Genomic DNA, 20,481 nt, shown 5'->3' on the forward strand with positions numbered 1-20,481 from the left:
TAAGATTCACTTGAAAGATAAGTCACTTTGTTTTAAGAGTATTCTAGTAAGATGGATCGCCCTGGCTTTATAACATAAATTTGCAATCAACCCTATTGATTTCTTAACGCTTCAGAGAAATATTGTTAAGATTGATCTCAGCCTGGCCTCACGCATTTTTAAGGCTGTCAGACTTGGGGTTTTTCCCTCCTCCCATTGAGCTGCTCCAGTTGGGGAATGGCGCTGGCCAGACACATCCCACTGCCCGGCCAGCACCTTCCTCTCCGGTGGCCTCCACGGACCGGCTTGACCTTTTCCACGGTGCTGCTGTGGGGAGAGAAAATTTCAAAGCATTGAGAAGAGCCATGAGGGAGAGGCGGTCGGGGGCAAAGGAGCCCTGCAAGCCTCCCGGCCCTGGGATGTAGACCTGCCTGACACGGCTCCATCTTGCACCCCTTGTTCCTCAGGCCCCGAAGAAGGAGCTGCAGAACGGGGTGATCCGTGGCTACCAGATTGGGTACCGGGAGAACAGCCCAGGCAGCAACGGGCAGTACAGCATTGTGGAGATGAAAGCCACGGGAGACAGTGAGGTCTACACGCTGGACAACCTGAAGAAGTTTGCCCAGTATGGGGTCGTGGTGCAGGCATTTAACCGCGCGGGGACGGGACCGTCATCCAGCGAGATCAACGCCACCACGCTGGAGGACGGTAAGGCTGGCCCCGTCCCCAAGCCAGGCGGTTTTCCTGCTCCCCGGTGCCAAGTCCCACCTGGGGGACTCCCAGTCTTTCCACCCTCAGCTGCTCCCGGCCCCGTTCCGAGCGGGTCGTGGGGTGGTTGCTGCCCGCTGGCAGCATTTGGCTCTTGGCTGTGTGCACGTGCGTGCATGCTCGCAGCTGCCCCGGGGAGGAGTTGTGAGCACGAGGATGCCAGGACACCCACGGCTCTGCGGTTCTGGTGCAATTAGAATGATGTCGAGGTGGATTTAGATGTTGCTGAAGTGCCACAGAGGTTTCCATCCGGGAAAGATCGCCGGTGGCCTCCCTCATTTTAAAACCGACGAGAACAAAGTTTTGCAGTGCATTTGCTCGGCAGTTTTTCATACTTAATTAAGGCTCTCGTTAGCCTGTCAAACCGTGATCATTTCCTGGCTACATTAGCACTCCTCCTGGGGTATTCAAGGGCCCCTGTTTTAGCAATAGTGTCTTTTCCATAATTATATTACCTTCATTTTGTTCAAACGGACTATCTGTATTAGTTTATTATACTCTGTCCCTAATTACATGGTGCTTATATTTTTGCACCTAAGTAATATGAAACAATAATCATTTTCAAAGAGGATCATTACGGTGATGTATTATCATTTAAACGCTCATAAAAATTAGAGTTACCTCTTACGGGGCAATGGGATCTAATTACCTCACATCCAGGCAGCTCTCCTGCTCTCCCCTTGCTGGGAAGCGCAGCGTGTCCCGGCGGCCTCCCCGTCCCCACGAGCACGGGGGTTGCACCTGCCTCGGTGGTCCAGGAGGAGCAAAACTGCACATCAGAGGCAGACTGCTGCGTTTGCGCAGCCCTGGTGCCCCGCGTGCTGGGCAGGACCGGCTCCAGGTGCTCGAGTGGCTGGGGGAGAGGGGCCAGCAGCACCATGGGGTACCATGCGGGTGCAGTTGGGGCGGCTGACCCGTGGGACATGGCTCCTTCAGCCTGGCATCTGCCAGGCACGTACCACCTCTCCGTCCTCCTGCTGATCGTCCTCCGCATCCGTTCCCTCCTCAGTTCCCAGCCAGCCCCCCGAGAACGTGCGGGCCATCTCCATCACATCGGACGTGGCCGTGATCTCCTGGTCGGAGCCCCCGCGCAGCACCCTCAACGGGGTGCTCAAGGGATACCGGGTCATCTTCTGGTCCCTCTACATGGATGGAGGTGAGGGCTCGTGGAGCGCAGGGGACGCGGGGGACCCGGGCAGGTGGCGGTGCGGGGCTGACGGGCCCCATCTCCCCACAGAGTGGGGTGAGATGCAGAACATCACGACCACGCGGGAGCGAGTGGAGCTGCGGGGCATGGAGAAGTTCACGAACTACAGTGTGCAGGTGCTGGCGTACACCCAGGCTGGCGACGGCGTCCGCAGCAGCGTGCTCTACATCCAGACCAAGGAGGACAGTAAGCCGCGCTCCCCGGGGCAGTGGGTGTGTGCGGGTGCGCTCTCCTCTTACCCCCGGCTGATGAACTGTGGCAATGCTGGTTAATCAGAAGTGAGAAGATGGAGCGTTGAGTAGGAGCCGTTAGCAATGAATAAAGAAAGGCAGCTGCGCAGCCCCCAGAGCGGGCAGTCAGGGCCGGGCAGGGCTTCTCCTTCCTTTTCGTTTCCTCCCTGCTTGGTTTGCCAAACTTGCAGGCAGGTCCTGTGCCCTGCAGCCTGCTGTGTGCCCGGAGCCGCCCCTGGCTGGGCGAGGAGGAAGGGAGAGCAGGAAGGCACCCGGCGCTGCCCTGCTGCATGCACATGGTCCTCGGCCACTGCTCTGTGGTAGCAGTGCCCGAGCCAGCCAGCCCCAGACACAGCCCCAGCCCGCTCAGGTCTTGCTGCCATCACTTAGGGTTGCGGCGCGCCGTAGCCGGCTGATGCCGGGAGATGGGAGCACTCGCTTGTGCCACAGCACGTTGTGTTGCGTTCCTGCACTGGCGAGGGAAGGACTGGAGTGGCTGCAGGGGCACGGAGGAAACCCCCCGGGTACAGCCACGGGCCGGGCATTTACCTCTTTTTTTCTTTTTTCTTTTCCTTAAGTGTGGATATTTAAATATTTAGACCCCTGCCTGCCCTACTTTAATGCCATTAACTCGGTAGCGGAACATTTCCTGGGCCTGTGGGCCAGCGTTGCTGCCCGCCCATCCTGGGAAGCGCCAGATGCTGGGGAGGCACAGCTGGGCAGGGTAAGGCTGAGCTGCTCTGGAGGATTAAGGAGACTAAGGAGACGGCCCTTAAAAGCCAATCATGGTTTCTAAACGAGAGCCTGGGCTGCAATTAACCCTCCTGCCTCCGGCTCGGCACAGAGCCACCTGTGGAGAGGTGTCCCACAGGCAGCGGGGTGACCGCTCACCTGCAGACCCGTCCCCACTTGCACCTGCCCAATGCTGGCGTGGAAACGCCATTGCAGCTCCTCCGCAGTGCCAGGTTGAGATGCCAGCCCTGCGGCAGGGTGCTGCCGCCTCGCCGGGCTGGGCAGAGACCTCGGACACCTCCTGGCGCCGGCTCTGCCACGCTCTCCCTCCTTCAGTTCCAGGTCCCCCGGCTGGCATAAAGGCCGTCCCGTCTTCTGCCAGCAGCGTGGTGGTGTCCTGGCTGCCGCCGGCCAAGCCCAACGGCATCATTCGGAAGTACACCATCTTCTGCTCCAGCCCCGGTTCGGGGCAGCCGGTACGGGACAGGGACAGGGGCGAGGCTGGGGAATCGCCAGGGCGTGCCGGAGGAACGCCGAGCTGGCTGAGCAGGAACGGGAGGGAGGGCTGATGCCAGGTGGCAGTGGCAGCAGCAGCAGCAAAGGTCCCTTGGGCCAGGTCCACACACTGCAGAGTTGCAAGGGCACCTGTGGACACTCTGCATCAGGGCATAGTCCTGTTGTCTGTTCCCTTCCTCCGGCATCTACCCTGCTCAGCGCTCGCTCCAGAATGGGAAATATGCCAGTGGCTGACCGAAAATAAAATGGAAATCAAACCTGGCCCCATCCCTCCTTCATGAGGGAGAGGTTGATGGGAGGTCTGCAGACTAGTGCTTATCAAAAGCTCCTTCTCAAACTCATTTCGCTATCTGAGCCTCTGGTTTCCAGGGCAACATAATCTTTTCATCAAAGCAACTGGTAAAACCGCTGGGATCTGATATTGTTTTCTTGGCATCTTGTCAAAACTGTCATTTGGGTAAAAAAAATTATGTATACTATACAATATTCATATAGGTGTCTGCTTGTGGGGTACATTTCCATCTGCAGGCCCCACAAGGGTGTGGGTTCGAAGCCCATGAACACGCAGATACCTGCGCACAGTCCCGCATTTGCACGCGTGAATACCACATCCGTCCCGTGCAACAGGGGTTGTTGAGCTCCCATCCCCTCTCCGGCGCTGGCACGGCAGGGCAGCCGGGTGCTGTGCAGGCCAGCCCTTTCCCACGCGGTGTGCTTGGGCCAGGGTGGCTTTGGCCCTGACGCGATGGAAACCGGCGCTTGCGCTCAGCCTTGCCGCGAGGCTGCAAGCCAGACCTCTCCGGAGGAGCGCCAGCGGGGTCGGGGACAGTCACTGCAGGCAATGCGGGAGGTGAGCCCGCGCGGGGTTTCAGGGACCCGCCTGGACCGCAGAGGGTTTTTGGCAGCCCGGCCGGGGCTTGCCTCCATGCCCAGGCCCCTCTGCAGCTCGGCGGGCGGCCAGGGAAGTGTCCTTTCCCAGGAACAAATCATGCCCTCGAAGCCATCTGTTCCTCGGGCTCTGACCCGGGCTCCCTGGGGAAATTACGACACCATCCAGTTTACGCTGGCATTGAGAAACGCCAAGGAGACGAATGACTGCTTGGGAGCAAACCCACAGCACCTCGAGGAGGTGGCTGCCAGGCCGGCCGTGGGCCCTCGGAGAGCAAAGGGAGCTCCCCAGGGATCGCTCCTGGTGGAGCGGGGCGATGGGGACCCGTGGACCTCCTTTGCCAGCTGGCCGGGGATGGGACCGAGGGCACAAGCCTGCTGGCAGTGGGACAGTAGGGATATGCCCTGGGTTGGGGGTGCTGGGGGGATGCCCAGGGGCAGGCAGCTGGCCCAGAGGCAGCTTTTCTGTGCTGACAGCTCAGGCGCTGCTCTGGCCTCTGGGCCCCCGCTGCTGGGGCACCCGAGCTGAGGGTGATGGGGGCGAGGGTCTCACGGAAGCTGTACCATCTCCCGTCTCCCTCACTGCAGGCCCCCAGCGAGTACGAGACCAGCCCTGACCAGCTCTTCTACCGCATTGCCCACCTGAACCGTGGGCAGCAGTACATGCTGTGGGTGGCCGCCGTCACCTCCGCCGGCCGCGGCAACATCAGCGAGAAAGTCACCATCGAGCCTGCTGGGAAAGGTACGGTGGGGGCTGCTGGCTCACGGCGGGGACGCACACCCTGGCTCTGCTGTCCCCTGTCCCTAGGGTTGCTTCGGCTGCTCCCTATCAGCCTGCAGCAAGGGACAGCTGGGGTGACTCGTGCCCGGGGAAGAGGAGGGACAGCACGGGCAGTCTCAGCTCTCATTACCTGTCGGGGGGGCGTCCGCGCACGGGGCCTGCCTGCCAGGTTGACCTCCTCCTTGCCCCCAAGCTCCCGCCAAGATCATCTCCTTTGGAGGCACCGTCACCACCCCATGGATGAAGGACGTGAGGCTGCCATGCAACTCCGTTGGGGAGCCAGTCCCCGCCATCAAGTGGACCAAGGACAGGTACTGAGGGGGGCTGCCAGCCGTGCCGCAGCTGAGGCTAGGCGGGGGCCGGTGCCGGCTGCATCGCCCTTGCTGCGTTGCGCACGGCTGACGTGCCCTCTCCTCTCTCCTCTCCTCGCAGTGAGGACTCTGCCATCCCCGTGACGGTGGATGGCCATCGCCTGATCCAGGCCAACGGCACGCTGGTGCTGCGCTCAGTGAAAGCGGAGGACTCTGGCTACTACACCTGCACCGCCACCAACACCTGGGGCTTTGACACCATCATCATCAACCTGCTGGTGCAAGGTGAGGGGTGCTGGCGGGGGGTCAGCCTGCAGTCCCAAATCTGCGTCTGGGAGCAAATGGCCCACATGGACACGGTCCGCCTCGGCAGGCAGCATAGCGAGCCTGTGCTCTCACTCGTCCGCTGTTCTCAGTGGGGTGAAGCACCGTGGGGGCTTTCCTGTGTGAGGGGTTCTCGCTGGCCCAGGGCTGAGCGGGAGGTCTTGCTGGCATTTCCCCTTTTGGGGGGGCATGGGTCGGGGCACTTTCAGTCAGTGCATGCAAGGTGCTCATGGGCTTTTCCTTCCTCCCCAGTGCCCCCTGACCAGCCCCGCCTGACTGTCTCCAAGACCTCGGCATCATCCATCACACTGGCGTGGATTCCTGGGGACAATGGGGGCAGCTCCATCCGAGGTACGGCTGCTGCGAGCGACAAAGCCGGCACCAGCACCACAGCCCCCGTCCCTGAGCCATGGGTGCCTCTGGCCCCAGTGCTGGGGGATGGGACTCGTGGCACATGTTTTCGGGCATGCCCCTGCACACTGCGCACGCGCTTTTGTCTCTGCGCCTCAGTTTCCCCCTCTCTAAAACGTCTCAGAAACGCTCCAGAGTAAGGTTGATGCTTCTGAGCTTGTGGGAGGGCTGCCAGTCCTAATGAGGGGGTTGTAAGGTGTTTTGGACAAGAAGCAGCGGTTGAAGTAGCTAACGAAGGGCATGTCGTTAATTGCTCAGGTGCTGGTGGCCGGGGCCCGCCCCAGTGGCTGCTCCGCATCTCCCGGCATTGGTGTGACTCTGAACCCGACTGGGCAGGATTTGTCCCCTGTCCCTGGCAGGCTGGGGGCTTCAGCAGGGATCCAGGAGCATCCCTGCTTTCCAGAGCCTCCTTTCTGCTCTGATTCATCTCATGAATTATACGTTGAAACAGCTGCACACGGAGGGGGGAGCGGGGAGCGAGGAAGGAGACCTCGCTTACAATTAATTAAAAGCATGAAAGTAATTACAAGCAAATCTCCCCAGCCAGCAGCCTTTCACGCCAGCGGACTCTGTTGATAAATTTGGTTATAATTGGATTAGAAATATTAAAAATATGCTGAATGTACAAAATAAATAAATAACCGGTGGCAGGCACCAGGGTGCCAGGCACCGTGGGCGGTGCGGGGGTGCCGGGGCTGGCTTCGATACGGCCGGGAAAGCGTGTGCCCGCAGGCAGGCCCACGCCGCCCCGGGAGGGTCCCAGTACCCCCATCCTCTGGCTGTAGGGAAGCCTTGGTGCTGGGCAGGTGTGAGAAGCGTCTCTTCCCTTGGCACTGCTCTGCCCGAGCCGGAGCTGGGCGTTCGCAGAGCTGACGCGAGGCAGATGCGCGCCTTCATGTAGGTCCTTTGGCATCGCCACGCTGGTACCCGGATGGCCTCGGCACCTGGAGCGGTCCTGCAAGGTCTGCATCGTGTGGCTCATGACACATGCGCAAAGGCAGAAAGCCTACTCTTCTCTGTGATTTTTATTTGAGAGTTGGCAAAATAACCTGCAAAAATAGGCAAATCTATCAACGCACTGCGAAAGCTGGGCATTTTGTATAGCCAAAAAGGTTGCAACAGTCAGGGCAGCAAAGACGCGCTGCCCTGAGGGCCACCAACGTACGTGGTGATGTATCCCTCGCCTGAAGCTCCGTGCGTATGCGCGTGCCTCTCCCTGGGAAACCCTGGCGAGCCGTCTTCAGGCATCTTGTTGACGGCAGTGTAACAGGTTTGTTCATCTAGGACACAGTGTGCTTCCTAATACTCTTAATCATGGGAGAGGAGGCGGCATGCAACGGCAAAAGCAACTTCCTAGCAGCTTCCTGAGGGAGCTAGTTAATTCTGGCTTTCCCTTTATAGCCCCGCACCAATCAATCACGTTTCGCACTCCCCACGCTCCCGTGCGAAACTGAGCGACGGGGGCTGTGCCGGCGGCACTGGAGGCAGGCGGTGCGCGGACAGGGGAGCGGATGGGGGAGCGGCCGGGGGGCTCTGGCAGAGCACTCGGGAGGTGGCTAGCTGCTGGGGGTGCCCACGTGCCTCTCGCCTGTGGCTCCTGCCTGGGTCTGTGCGGCAGGCAGTGCCAGCAGGCGAGTCGGCCTCCGTTCGGGCCGCACGCAGGGTCCAGCAGGGCAGCAGCTCATCCCTGCTAGCGGTTTTGAGGTAACCATAACCCACGTCGGTAGCATAGGAGTAGAGGGCTGCGTTTCCGTCACCGTCGGGCAGGAATCGGTGTGTAATGGCTGCCCTGGCACTGCAGTGGACATGGCCACAGGATGTCCCTGAGGTGGGCGCAGGGTACCCCGCTGGCTCTGCGTGCCAGCGGTAACCCCTTGTCTCGCCCTGCCTGGGTGCCGCTCGCCTGCCCCGGCCGCCTGTGTGCCCAGAGGCGACCATCCCATCCTTGCACCCACAGGCTTCGTGCTCCAGTACTCGGTGGACAACAGCGAGGAGTGGAAGGACGTGTTCATCAGCTCCTCTGAGCGCTCCTTCAAGCTGGAGAGCCTCAAGTGCGGCACCTGGTACAAGGTGAAGCTGGCAGCCAAGAATAGCGTGGGGGCTGGCCGCATCAGCGAGATCATCGAAGCCAAGACCCACGGCAGAGGTGAGCCTGCCCCACAGTGTCCTGGCCCCACTGTGGTCCCCTCTCTGCAGCAGCCTTCCTGATGGCTCCTCTCCCGCAGAGCCCTCCTTCAGCAAGGACCAGCACCTCTTCACCCACATCAACTCCACGCATGCCAGGCTGAACCTGCAGGGCTGGAGCAGCGGGGGCTGCCCCATCACTGCCATCGTCCTGGAGTACCGGCCCAAGGGCAACTGGGTCTGGCAGAGCCTCCGCACCAACAGCTCCAGTGAGGTCTTCCTGATGGAGCTGCGCGAGGCCACGTGGTATGAGCTCCGCATGAAGGCCTGCAACAGCGCCGGCTGCGGCAACGAGACCACGCAGTTCGCCACGCTGGACTACGATGGCAGTGAGTGGGAGGGACAGGGCGGGGGCCACACCGCCGAGGCAGGGGGCTCTTGGGAGCGCTGACTGCCCGTGCTCTGCCCTAGGCACCATTCCCCCTATCAAGTCTGCCCAAGGCGAGGGTGACGACGTGAAGAAGCTCTTCACCATTGCCTGCCCTGTGATCCTGGCCACACTAGGAGTGGCTCTGCTCTTCATCATCCGCAAGAAGAGGAAGGAGAAGCGGCTCAAGAGGCTTCGAGGTGAGATGGGGCTCCGAGGCACAGTGCCCAGGACTGGACCACAGACCTGTGCTTTCCTGGACCAACTTGTTATGCCCTAAACAGCTCTCTTAAAAAAAAAAAAAAAATGCCTTCTTGTTTTTTGTGTCTCCTGCACAGATGCCAAGAGTTTGGCTGAAATGCTGATCAGGTGGGTCTCAGAGCTGGAGGTGGGTGGGGAAGCCAGGGAATGCTGGGTGGTGGGGGTGGTCCTAGATCCTTTTAACCCCAGGTTCAGCCCTCACTTTGTTTCAGACCTTCTGGGGTTTAGACCTGTGAAGGTTGTAGCAGCCTCTCTGTAGCCCAGCAGCCTGGTGCTCCTGGCTGTTCCTGCCTGCTCCTGCCTGCTCCTGCCTGCCGGAGGGTCCCAGAACCCATGCCAGAGCTTGCCTGGGGGAGAGCTGCTTAGCTGGAGAGCTGAGCCCCAGGCAGGCTGGCTGGCGGCAAGCCCCAGCTCCTGCTAGGCTTGAGCTGCTGGGGCTCTCTCCAGTAATTGCTGGGTCTGCATCCCCTCTTACCTCACAGCAAGAATAACCGCAGCTTTGACACGCCGGTGAAGGGTCCCCCGCAGGGCCCCCGACTACACATAGACATCCCTCGGGTACAGCTCCTCATCGAGGACAAGGAAGGCATCAAACAGCTGGGTAAGCACCGTGCTCTCCCTGCAGCGTGGGGCCCCAGCAGCACCTGCCTGGGGAAGGGACATGGGCCAGCATCCCGTCTGGCCCCGAGAAGCCTGCGGTGTCCCCAGGCTGTCCCCTTTCTACCCTACAGCGGAGCAGGGTGCAGAGGCGTGCTTGCAGCTCCCCTTGCGTTGTTGCTGGCACAGCCGGCAGCACCCGCAGCAATCTCCCTGGCCAGGCTCTGCCTCGGTGGGGGTTACTGTCACACCGCTGCCCAGGCTGGAGAACAGTCAGGCAAATCTCCCATCCCCATGTGCCCTGGCACACTGACGGCCTACAGCAAGGTGCTGGCTAGAGAAAGAGGTCTGAGCTCCAACTTCTTCCCACAGGGGATGACAAAGCCACAATCCCAGTGACCGACACGGAGTTCAGTCAGGCGGTGAACCCCCAGAGCTTTTGCACGGGCGTCTCGCTGCATCACCCAGCTCTGATCCAGAACACAGGGCCCCTCATCGACATGTCGGACATCCGCCCCGGCACCAGTAAGTGGCTGTGATCATGTGGGGCTGGGCTGGGTTTGCTGGCAACAGTGTGGGGTGCTTGCAGACACGGGCACCAGGCAGGTGTGGGCGAGCCGGGCACTCACCGCAGGGGCACTACAGCCGGTCCCTGCACATCCCCTTCCAGAGGGGTGCTCCTGCTGCCCCACAGCAGGGTGCTGGGGTGCAGGCCCTGTCCCCCAGCACTGGCCATGCCTAAAAGCAGCTGTGGGTAAGACAGAAGGAGCTGGGAGCGCCCCAGGGAGATGGGACAGCATCCTGGCTGTCTCTAGGAGCGGCCCACTGTGACTCACTCTGTCACCTTTGTGCCCCAGACCCTGTATCAAGAAAGAGTGTGAAGTCTGCGCACAGCACCCGCAACCGGTACTCCAGCCAGTGGACCCTCACCAAGTGCCAGGCGTCCACCCCGGCACGGACCCTCACCTCGGACTGGAGGACAGTGGGCTCCCAGCATGGCATCACAGTCACTGAGAGCGACAGCTACAGCGCCAGCCTGTCTCAGGACACAGGTCTGCCAGCGCTGCCCAGGAGGCAGGGCCGAAGGCAGCCCCTGGGGCTGTTGCTAGCAGGGATCTGCTGGTTTGGGGGACATGGGTGGTGATCCCAAACCACAAGGTCAGGGTGACTGTGGAAATAGGATTTACTGTCAGTCAATGGGAGCGTGGAACCAGGACTTCCACAGCAAGAGCGAAAAAAGCAGCAGTGTTGAAATGTGTACTCCAATTCCTAGTAAAGATTATGAATAGCATCTTAAATTGGACAGAGGCAGGTAACGGGCCCTTGGCTCTTGTGCTGGGTCTCGCCCTCTCAGTGAGTTGCTGGCAGTGGTGTCCCCTGCCCTGTGCAGCGTTGTTGAGCTCCAGGTTAACTGATGTGGCTGCCCTGGTGTGGTGTGGGGACTGTGTGCATGTGCAGGGCTCTGCCCTGCCTGGCAGGCACGCTGTCATCTCCTGGTCCCCTCCAGAAGCTCTGTGGTGGCTCCTGAGCTGCTGCTGCTGCTGGGTTGTGCCCAGCTCTGGGGACAGATGGCTGGCTGTTTCTCAGCAGGGAGAGCCTGGGTATTCCCAGATGACAATGATGTGCAAAACTGCATTGCCAGGCCAGGGAAACTTCCCAGGTACATGATGTGTCCTCTCCTCCACAGACAAGGGGCGGAACAGCATGGTGTCGACAGAGAGTGCCTCATCTACCTACGAGGAGCTGGCACGTGCCTATGAACATGCAAAGCTGGAGGAGCAGCTGCAACATGCCAAGTTTGAGATCACAGAGTGCTTCATCTCTGACAGCTCCTCAGACCAGATGACCACTGGCACCACTGACAATGCTGACAGCATGACCTCCATGAGCACACCATCAGAGCCTGGCATCTGTCGCTTCACAGCCTCCCCACCCAAACCCCAGGACAGCGAGCGGGGCAAAAGTGTGGCTGTACCCATCCCACACCGTGCCAGCAAGAGTATGTATACATGGGCTTTGTCCTTAGTTGTACAGTTCCTGGTTAATGTGTTGTGTAATGCAGAAAAAAATACAAAAAATAAAGGTACTGAAAGAGGCAGTTCATGTGAAGAGTAGGAGAGGAAGTGGGAAAAGCATCTCTCTTCCACCCTCCACAGTACTGATCTTTCAGTATCATCTGTTTTGTTTCTGTGTGTTCACTTTCTAGGTTTTGTAAGGCTTTCTATTGGAATTGCTAGGTGATTTCAGTAGATTCTGCAGTGATCTTTTCTAGATTCCAACACAACCTGGAAAAGATCCCCACAGGACCTACTCAAAAATCTAACAGTTCTAATTTTCTCTCCTCTCTTCTTTCTCTCTCCTCTCCCTGTGCTTTGCTCCTCTTTTCTCCTTACATTATTGCTGAAGGCCATGACTCCCAGGGTTGTACTCAAGTGCCTCAGCAGTGTCAGTAAGAGACAGTTCAACCCTTCAGGACTCATCTTTTACCAGCAGCAACCACACAGTAGAATACAACCACTTGAGAAATGTCTTTCTGCCACAAAGACAATACCATACAACCATTCTAGCACCAAAGATGTGACAATACCACTCCTGAGCTGTCTTTCAGCAGCAGAGACCTTACAATAGAATACAACACAACCCTTTGAGATGTTTCTTCCAGCTAACAGAGATATAACACATGTTCATTATGAAAAAATACAAATATATCTAAGAAATATTGTATTTCAGGAAAATACATATAGTGGATAGGGATATAGTACACAGAAAATCTATTTTAAAAATAGCTGTGATAATTGGGAATTAATTTATATACACTGAGTATATTATATAATATACAGTATTAGATAATCTTTTGCTACAAGACAATATACTTTTATGATACATTTTAAATTGTATAGTGTACATTCTAAGACAATATAATACATTATTATAGTATTATGAACAGGTAGTTTACAGAACATATTACAAAACATATACCATTAAAAGCAATAGTGTTGCATTGGTTTGTGTTACATAATCACCTATATCACACAATATAATAATGCAGTGTCTTATACATACACATAAATCCTTAAAGTAAGGTATTACAGTTATATATACTGCTATATAACACAGCAGAGCATAATATATTGTTTATTGAAATAGAAATGCTGTTTGCATAGTATAATAGTTGATAGAGCATACTATATAACACTGACATGTACTGTATACTACAATTGATGTGACAAACATAGTAGAAATGTTTGCGCAACATACATTACAGACCAGCATGCGATATATACCCCCATGGATACTACTGCCTTGTATCACACACTCGTAAGTAACATTACACACTACATTACCTATACATACTATATTGTATTATACCTGAAAACATAACAGAGAAAAAGAAAGTCAGAATGTTTTGAAAGCATTGTATAACATTGTTTTATTACAGCGTACTTTTAGTATTACACATTATAATACTTTATAGGACGTTACATAAAGCATTGAACACTGTAGTTTGATGTGCTAGATGCATTGCATTGCCTAAAGTATGACAAGGTATAGGATGATTATATTACAGGTTTTATATCATATTCCACTAACATATAGAGAGGGTGGGGGCCAGGAGGGGTCCCCCAGGGTGGGCAGGGCCCCTGCAGAGCCTCACCCACCACGGCTTCCCCTTGCAGGCGACTACTGCAACCTTCCACTCTACGTCAAGTCGGAGGCCTTCTTCCGCAAGCCCGACACCCACGAGCCCTGCCCCGTGGTGCCGCCGCGGGAAGCCTCCATCCGAAACCTCGCCCGGGCGTACCACGCACAAGCCCGGCACATGACGCTGGACCCTGGCAGCAAGCCCCTGGGCCTGCCTCCCCCGGCCTCCGCCACAACCACCTTACCTCAAAGGACTCTCCCCATGCCCAGCACGACGAGCACGGCTGCTGCGCCCACCGCCAGCACCGCCCCAGCACCCCCCGCCACTGCCGAGCCCCCCGCCGCTGCTGCCGCTGAGGCACGGGTGCCCACGCACTCCAAAGTGGGAGGCTCCAGGGACTCACTCCTAGAAATGAGCACATCAGGTGTAGGCAGGTCTCAAAAACAGGGCGCCGGAGCCTACTCCAAGTCCTACACGCTGGTGTAGGGCACCAACCAGAGACCACCCGCAACGGACACTGCTCGTTTCCCTGCACCATTTATATTTAATTAACAAACTTGTACATAATGAACTCTTTTGTATAAATGAAGCTATTTTCTTCTTCTCCGAACAGAAAAAGAAACCAGGGCACAAAGAATTTGATGTTACAGATTTAAAAAATATAATATATATGTAAACATATATATATATTTCACATCATTTTGAAAGGGGCACAAGGAAAGACTCAGCGACTTTTCCCCCCTCCCCCCCGATCTTGTTGGTGGTTTTAAAAAGGAACGTCTCGAAGACATTGCATGCTATTTTACTGTTCTGAAAACAACAGGAGTTGCTTCAATTTGCAAATGCTTATGTGTTAATACCTTTTTCTATGAAAAAAACCCCAGCGCTGTGTGCAATAAAGGTTATGTTTATATGTGGGTGTCTGTAAAGTGAGCAGGGCAGTAGGCAGTGCCAGGGCTGGGCAGGACGCCCCAGGCAGACAGAGAGGGGCAGCCCAAGTGCATCCAGGCAGCCCAATATATGCCACAGGAGCCCAGGGGCACACAGCACCAAGCACTGCCCACTTCCCTACCGAGCTGTGCCACCCTGCAGAGCCCCAGGGCAGGAGGAGGGGAAGGGATGGGAGCAGGGTGCAGGGAACAGTACCACCAAGCAGGACATCCCAGCAACTGCCAGGCCATGACACAGCACCCACAGCCCCAGGTGAGCAGCACCTACTTACCAATAAGCACAGGCCAGCCCTGCTGAACCACTGGTTAGCTCTAGCCCAGGATGAAGCACAGTGCAGGACAGCAAAGCCCAATCCAGTTCGGCTGGAGGGGTGAACTTCTGCACAGACCCTTGTGAGCCACAGCACAGCTCCGGTGCAGCACATCATTGCTCTGGCAATGCAGGGTAAGCACAGTGCAGCTCTGGTATTGTGTGTGAATGTGGTGAAGCACAGCGACTGGCTCACAGCAGGGCCCTTGTTCTCTGCCACGTGGCAGCACTGCACAGTACCGCACAGGAGCAGGAGGTGAAGCACAGCACACTTGTCCTCGGTCACAGTTGAGCGCAACGAATCACAGTGGAGCAGTGAAGCACAGCGCGTCATGGCGAAACGCAGCCAAGCACGAAGCCCAGGGAATCCAGCACCATGCCATGAATCATGGCATCACTGCCTCCCATCATGGTGAATCATGCCACAGGATAGCCAGACGCCGCACGGCTCCCCCAGGACGCAAGGCATTGTGGCACACCGAACCACAGCACAGCTCTGCCAGGTCACAGCACAGTGCAGTAAAGCCCGGTGAAGCACGGCACCGTGCCCCACCTTGATTTGGTCTTATTTTCCTCTCGGCTTTTACCACCAGCCATAGCAATTAACCACCAAGGACATGCAGATTACACCTTCCCTTTTTGTATGTCCACATCTGACAGTGAAAGCAAGAGCAGCTAGAGCTGAGGCCGGCAGCCTGGGGCCAGCAGCCTTCCTTACCTGTTTGGCTATCCCAGGAAGACAAAACCAGCTGAGGCTGTTACTAACAGTTGTTTTAATTACCCGAAGTAGAACTTTGCCTTCCAGAGGAGGTTCTGGTCTTATTTGAAGTCCAAGTAACTAACTGCATTTTCATTTTCTTATTTCCTCCAATTTATAAGCTAGTGTTTTCATCACTTCTCCATCCATGCTTGTTCCCCACAGGTTCCATCTCTTCTTTCCTTACAATGAAGGAATCGGCTTCCTATTGTAGCTTAAACTAGCAGTTGTAACTTCTATACAGAGATTTTTAGCAGTCTCATTTTTTTCCTCGACAGAAGTGCTGTTTTTAACGCATTGGTTATAATCAAGTGCTACAGAGTTAACAAAAAAAAAAGAAATTTAGGAGAGCTATTACAGGAACCCCAACAATGACATGCAAATAAAGTGATTGGTGTTACTGGTGACATTACCCACAATTCCCATTTCCAACATGCAGTTCCATTACCTGCTTGTGTTGTCACCCTGGTCAGCAGATCCTCCTTTGCCACCTGGTTCTCACTAATATAGCACCTCAAATCCGGTAGAACTCAAAGTATCTTGGCAACAGCCTGGCAGCTGTTCACTCTTGGGGCTCAAGAAACGAGCCATTATGACAATTTTTATCAGTTTTGGCAATTATTCAGGTGACACTCAGAGCCAACCTTTGCCGAGGAGCATCCTGCACGCAGAGGAGTATGCTTCCCAAATAGGCTGGTGGGAAGGCATCAAAGATCACACTCCATACCACAAATGCCCGGGTTGATATTCCCCACTCATGTTTCTGCACCGAAATCCCCATCGACACCTTGCTTCTCAGTAAAGCTTTCCTTAGGGACAGATGGAGTTTGCTTCTGGTGAACCAGGACATTGCATTTCCTCTGCCTGAACCACTGCTTGAGTGGCTCTGCCTCTGCCAGCAGGTTCCCACACTCTCAGCAAGAGGATCTGGGTTACTGCCCTGCACCTGGAGCCTCTGGTTTCGGTGCAGAGGATTCACATCAAGAGCAATCAGCCAGCCTCCAAATCCATGCATGAAACTAGGGCTAGGCTTCTGCAGTACTTGCTTTGGGGTTTTGTTTGCTTTGGGTTTTTGTTTTTTGTTTTTTGTTTTTTTTAAATGAATCCCAAGGTCTGTTCTGAATAGCCTTTACTTCTATGCATGAGTTTCCTTATTCATTCAATTTTAACAGGTTTTTGGAGACAAAACGATGGTGAGTTTCCAATTTCACACGCAAGGAGTGCATGGATTTTGTACAGCATTTGCACGCGGAACATGAGCAAGGCAATCGAATGCTGAAGATCACGCTATGTGGCTCTGACATGGTCTCTTTGAGCCAGAAAGAGCTTGCTTGACTTGCTTTAAGGTAAGTCATCAAGGGAAAATACCAAGGGGCCAGAGAGGCTGGGAGACATGCAGCAACCAGTCACCAGCAACTCAGCCTTTCGCATCATCCTTGGAGTCCTGGGAACCTCCTGGCCACATGGCCCCTCGCACCCTCCCGGGCAGGCTGCTGCCATGCACTGATGGGCTGACGACCCTCTCACCACTCCAGGGCACCCATGGGTCCACACAGGAGCAGCTGCACATCATAGCCCACATCAGCTCATCCAGAGATGTCTCACACTGGTTAGCATTTGCCTTCAGCCAAGTGAAACCAGTCCTGCCCCTTCTGTCTCTCCCTGAGATCAGTGGAAAGTGTTGACAAGAAAACCAGCATTTCTCAAGCATTTTTCTAAGGATTTCAAAATCAGTTCAGTGCACGTTTCACTTCTAAACCTTTACACAGTAGAGATTTTAAAGAGAGCCAAGCGCCCATGCCCATATCAAAGCAGTATCACAGCTAGGCAACCATGCAGCACCGAGACGCCAATCCCAGACTTTAAATAGAAGAGGCAAGAAAAGGCAAGTGTGTTCTCAGCTGTAAGAGTAAGTGGATTAGCAAAATAAAAAGAAGAACAGATTAACACAGATTAATACGTCTTTATTGTAATTAGCTAGTACAGATTTCCTTCTACATCTTAGCAAGCATTCTCCACCTTCCCTTCCCCAGCAGTTCCAAACGCTGGCCTTGCAGAGTTTAACAAAGTCCAAGTTTCCAGCACTCAGCCGTGAGACCCCAGTATCCCCCCGCTCCCAGTGAGCCCACCGCCCTTCACCGTGGCAGCAGGTTCTCCCCACATTGCTTGCACACAGTAACGAACCAGGAGTTGAAGGAGGACAGTCAAGTCAAGCCACGCTAGCCAAACTCTGCCTTCAACAGGAAGCAGGCAAAAAAAGCATCAGGCTCAGAAATCCAAAGAGCCAGTTTGGTTTTAGGTCTGCTTTACCAGCTGCCTTGCACAGCACTCCAGGCAAAGCCCCAGACACCACACTACATGCACCACACACCTCCTAGCATCAGCTAGCTCAGGCTGCCTGCGGCAGAGCCTGGCGGCTCACACCACCGCAGAGCAACAGACCAAACCGTTACCAGCCCTGCTCTCCCAGTGCACCTCCAGAGAAGAGCCAAGAGCAGCGCTGGATGCCAACCACAACCGGCAGGCAGTAACTGAGCACAAGCAGAAGCCAGACACCAAACACCAGCGCTCACAAGCCAAAGGTAAGTAGAGGCAGCTGGGGATGGAGCCCTTGTAAGAAGGGCTGAGGACGTTTGCAGCTGGAGAGGACAGAAAGGGCTCTAGGGGCATAGCTCTGCACAGAAAATCCAGCATCAGACCCAGCAAGGCAGCAGTGGAGACCACACTCAAGCAGTCAGAGCAGCACCATTCACAGCCAGCAGCTCCTCTGCACCCTGCTCCTTCCCACAGAGCACCCGCCATGGGACAGCACACAGCACCTCCTCACTGCAAACTTCCTCCTGTTTCTGCTGGCCCAGAGCTTGGTGCTTTTGTATTCCCTCTCTCCCAACAACTCTGCACCCTCCAAAAGCCAGCACTTGAAAGCAGGTGTTAAAACCCAAGACAATCTTGGGGTCCTGTCCCTGCCAGACCAGGAGCAGGTCTCTGTTCAGCTTTGCTGGACCAAAATACCAGGACAGGGTGGCTGGGGGACAGCAGGCACTAACCCAAATACCAGAGTTAGCAGAGGGCCGTCTCAGGAAGGAGCCTGACCCAGCAGAGAGCAGGTTCAGCCTCTGCACATGCAGCCACAGGCAACAGAGTCCACCCCATCCCTGCTCTGAAACCAAGGCACCCCAAACAGTTCCCCCCCCCAAGAAAAGTAAGATGAGCTCAGTCAGAACACAGCTCAGCTCCTACCACCCTGGCTGCCTGTGGCATACCCCCTCAGTGCCATCCCACTCCAGGCCAGCTCCTGGACACCATCATGCTCAGCAGCTCAGCCAGCCAGCTGGCCACCTGGAGCAGGGGACAAGGGCAGTTGTTCCACCCCAGCTCCAGAGGCAGAACAGAGGTGGAGGGAGGCACATGGGAGGGCTATTGCTGGGCAAAGCCAGCCTCAGCTGAGCAGCCAGCCAGCCACAATCGCCATCAGCTGTACAGGACCCCCCCTGCTCCCCCAACACAGGTGCTGGGACTTAAACTGGCTGTGGCTCAAGGGCCAGCCACCACACAGCTCTGGGTGCTGCCACCAAGGAAAGGCTTATAAATGCTGTGCCACTCCCTGGGCACTGAGGTCCCAAACAGCCCCTCACCAGTGGTACCCTGGCCCACAAGGCAATGCTGTCTGGGGAAGGACTGACCAGGAAAGAGATCTCGCTCTGAGTGGCAACCAACACAAACAGCAGAGTATCTACAGCTGCACATGCACCAGAAGCTACATTATCAGGGAGCGGGTTCACAGTCACCATGGCCGCAAAGCTCTCTGAGATACCAAGCAGACAAAAAGGAGGGACAGTGCAGGGCACAGGTGGCTGACACATCTACTTCTTCTCCTGCTTCTGCTGCTGGTATCTCCTGAAGTGGGTCTGGATGGTGACGGCCGCCTTCTCGGAAGGATCACTGAAGAACTTGCTCTCACTGCTGGTGTCAGGGGTCACATTGCCTGGGACAACAACCCAGCATCAGAGTGAGCACAGGTGGTGCCAGTGGCCCTGAACAGGCTCCACTGAGCAGGGCAGGGCTCTGGCATCACCCCCCCACAGGGTCAGACTGGCCTCTGCATACCCCAGGGACCCTACAGATGGGAGGGCTTCCCTCCACTACCAGAGCCAAAAGAGGCTGGAGAGTCCACAGCGTGAAACCATGACTCCGCTGGCTCACGGAGGCATCCTCAGGGCAGAGGGAGATGCAGCAGGGAACCAGAGGCAAAGAAAAGCCCAGCCTCCCTGGCAGCACTAAGCCCTCTATTTACACAGCTTTGCTCCCCAAAGACCTCAGCTTCCCCACATTTAATCACTAAGTATGATGCTCACTTACTTTCACACACACACAAATAAGATTAGAAAAAAGGCCCGGCACTGTACAGCAATAAAGCTCTCATGCTGACAAATGGGAGCCCTCCCCACCTCACACTTAATGTTGCATTAGGGAAGTATTGTGAAATTCAACAGGAACTGAATCAAAGCCGCTCAGCAGTGCTCCTTTAAGCCAGCGTGTCGCTGCTAAGCACCCCCTGAGCAGCCATCAGAAATCCTGGTGCCGGATGCTGCTGTATAAACTCACCACTGTCACCTGAACCCAGTTTTAGTCACATCCTAAAAGAAATCGCAAAGTAAAAAGATACCCAAGAGTCCATGCTGGGAATTGGCTCCCTCCTGCCCTGCTTAACAAGATCCATTGTCAGCTGTAAATCCTGCCCGCTACCAAAAAAAAAAAAAAAAAAAAAATCAAACGCCAGAGGCTGGGGAGCCACAGGGGCATGTACCGCTGTACGTTTGCAGGAATGAGACCCCGGCCGCGCAGGCTACCGACAGCTCGGCAAGAAATACACCTGCCGAAGGAACTCGGCCATGGCCAGGCCCATCAGTAACGCCCTGCCACTGCACCAACACAAGTGCCACTGCCAGCCCAGGCAGCCCCGGGGACCTTCACCTACTCACAGGGCAGCAAAACCCCCCAAAAAAGAGTGATGAGGCTGGCCAGAGCTACGGTGCATTGAGGAGGAATGTCCCAAGCTCAGCACCCTGCTCGCTCTGCCGCAGCAGGCAGTTGGCAGCACCCAGCCCAGCCCCGCGCTGCCAGAGCATTGCTTCACCAGCCTTTATCCGATTGCCACCAGAGCTGCGCTGAGAATAGAAGTGCTCAAATCCTCTTTGCTGAGCACTTGACTTCAGCAGAGGGGGCAGAGTCTTAGAGACAAGAGCAAGGAAGAGGAAAGGGGGG

The 20,481-nt window shown here is 55.7% G+C and overlaps 1 protein-coding gene across 3 annotated transcripts in view; it reads left to right on the forward strand.

Annotated features, from left to right (window-relative positions):
* DSCAML1 (DS cell adhesion molecule like 1) overlaps positions 1-14,112 on the forward strand; it is a 113,267-nt gene extending 99,155 nt beyond the window's left edge. For all 3 annotated transcript variants that reach the window (XM_052786623.1, XM_052786624.1, XM_052786625.1), the window contains 17 exons: positions 447-687; positions 1,757-1,903; positions 1,985-2,140; positions 3,253-3,392; positions 4,909-5,062; positions 5,295-5,412; positions 5,534-5,697; positions 5,989-6,087; positions 8,105-8,293; positions 8,373-8,660; positions 8,743-8,898; positions 9,037-9,067; positions 9,442-9,560; positions 9,929-10,081; positions 10,414-10,608; positions 11,244-11,555; positions 13,234-14,112. In XM_052786623.1, coding sequence (XP_052642583.1) covers positions 447-687; positions 1,757-1,903; positions 1,985-2,140; positions 3,253-3,392; positions 4,909-5,062; positions 5,295-5,412; positions 5,534-5,697; positions 5,989-6,087; positions 8,105-8,293; positions 8,373-8,660; positions 8,743-8,898; positions 9,037-9,067; positions 9,442-9,560; positions 9,929-10,081; positions 10,414-10,608; positions 11,244-11,555; positions 13,234-13,685 — 3,114 coding nt within the window. In that variant the 3' untranslated portion in view covers positions 13,686-14,112. The remainder of the gene's footprint in view (positions 1-446; positions 688-1,756; positions 1,904-1,984; positions 2,141-3,252; positions 3,393-4,908; positions 5,063-5,294; positions 5,413-5,533; positions 5,698-5,988; positions 6,088-8,104; positions 8,294-8,372; positions 8,661-8,742; positions 8,899-9,036; positions 9,068-9,441; positions 9,561-9,928; positions 10,082-10,413; positions 10,609-11,243; positions 11,556-13,233) is intronic.
* The last annotated feature ends 6,369 nt before the right edge of the window (positions 14,113-20,481 follow it).

The sequence above is a fragment of the Harpia harpyja genome, chromosome 4 (assembly GCF_026419915.1).
Source record: "Harpia harpyja isolate bHarHar1 chromosome 4, bHarHar1 primary haplotype, whole genome shotgun sequence".
Lineage (NCBI taxonomy): Eukaryota > Metazoa > Chordata > Aves > Accipitriformes > Accipitridae > Harpia > Harpia harpyja.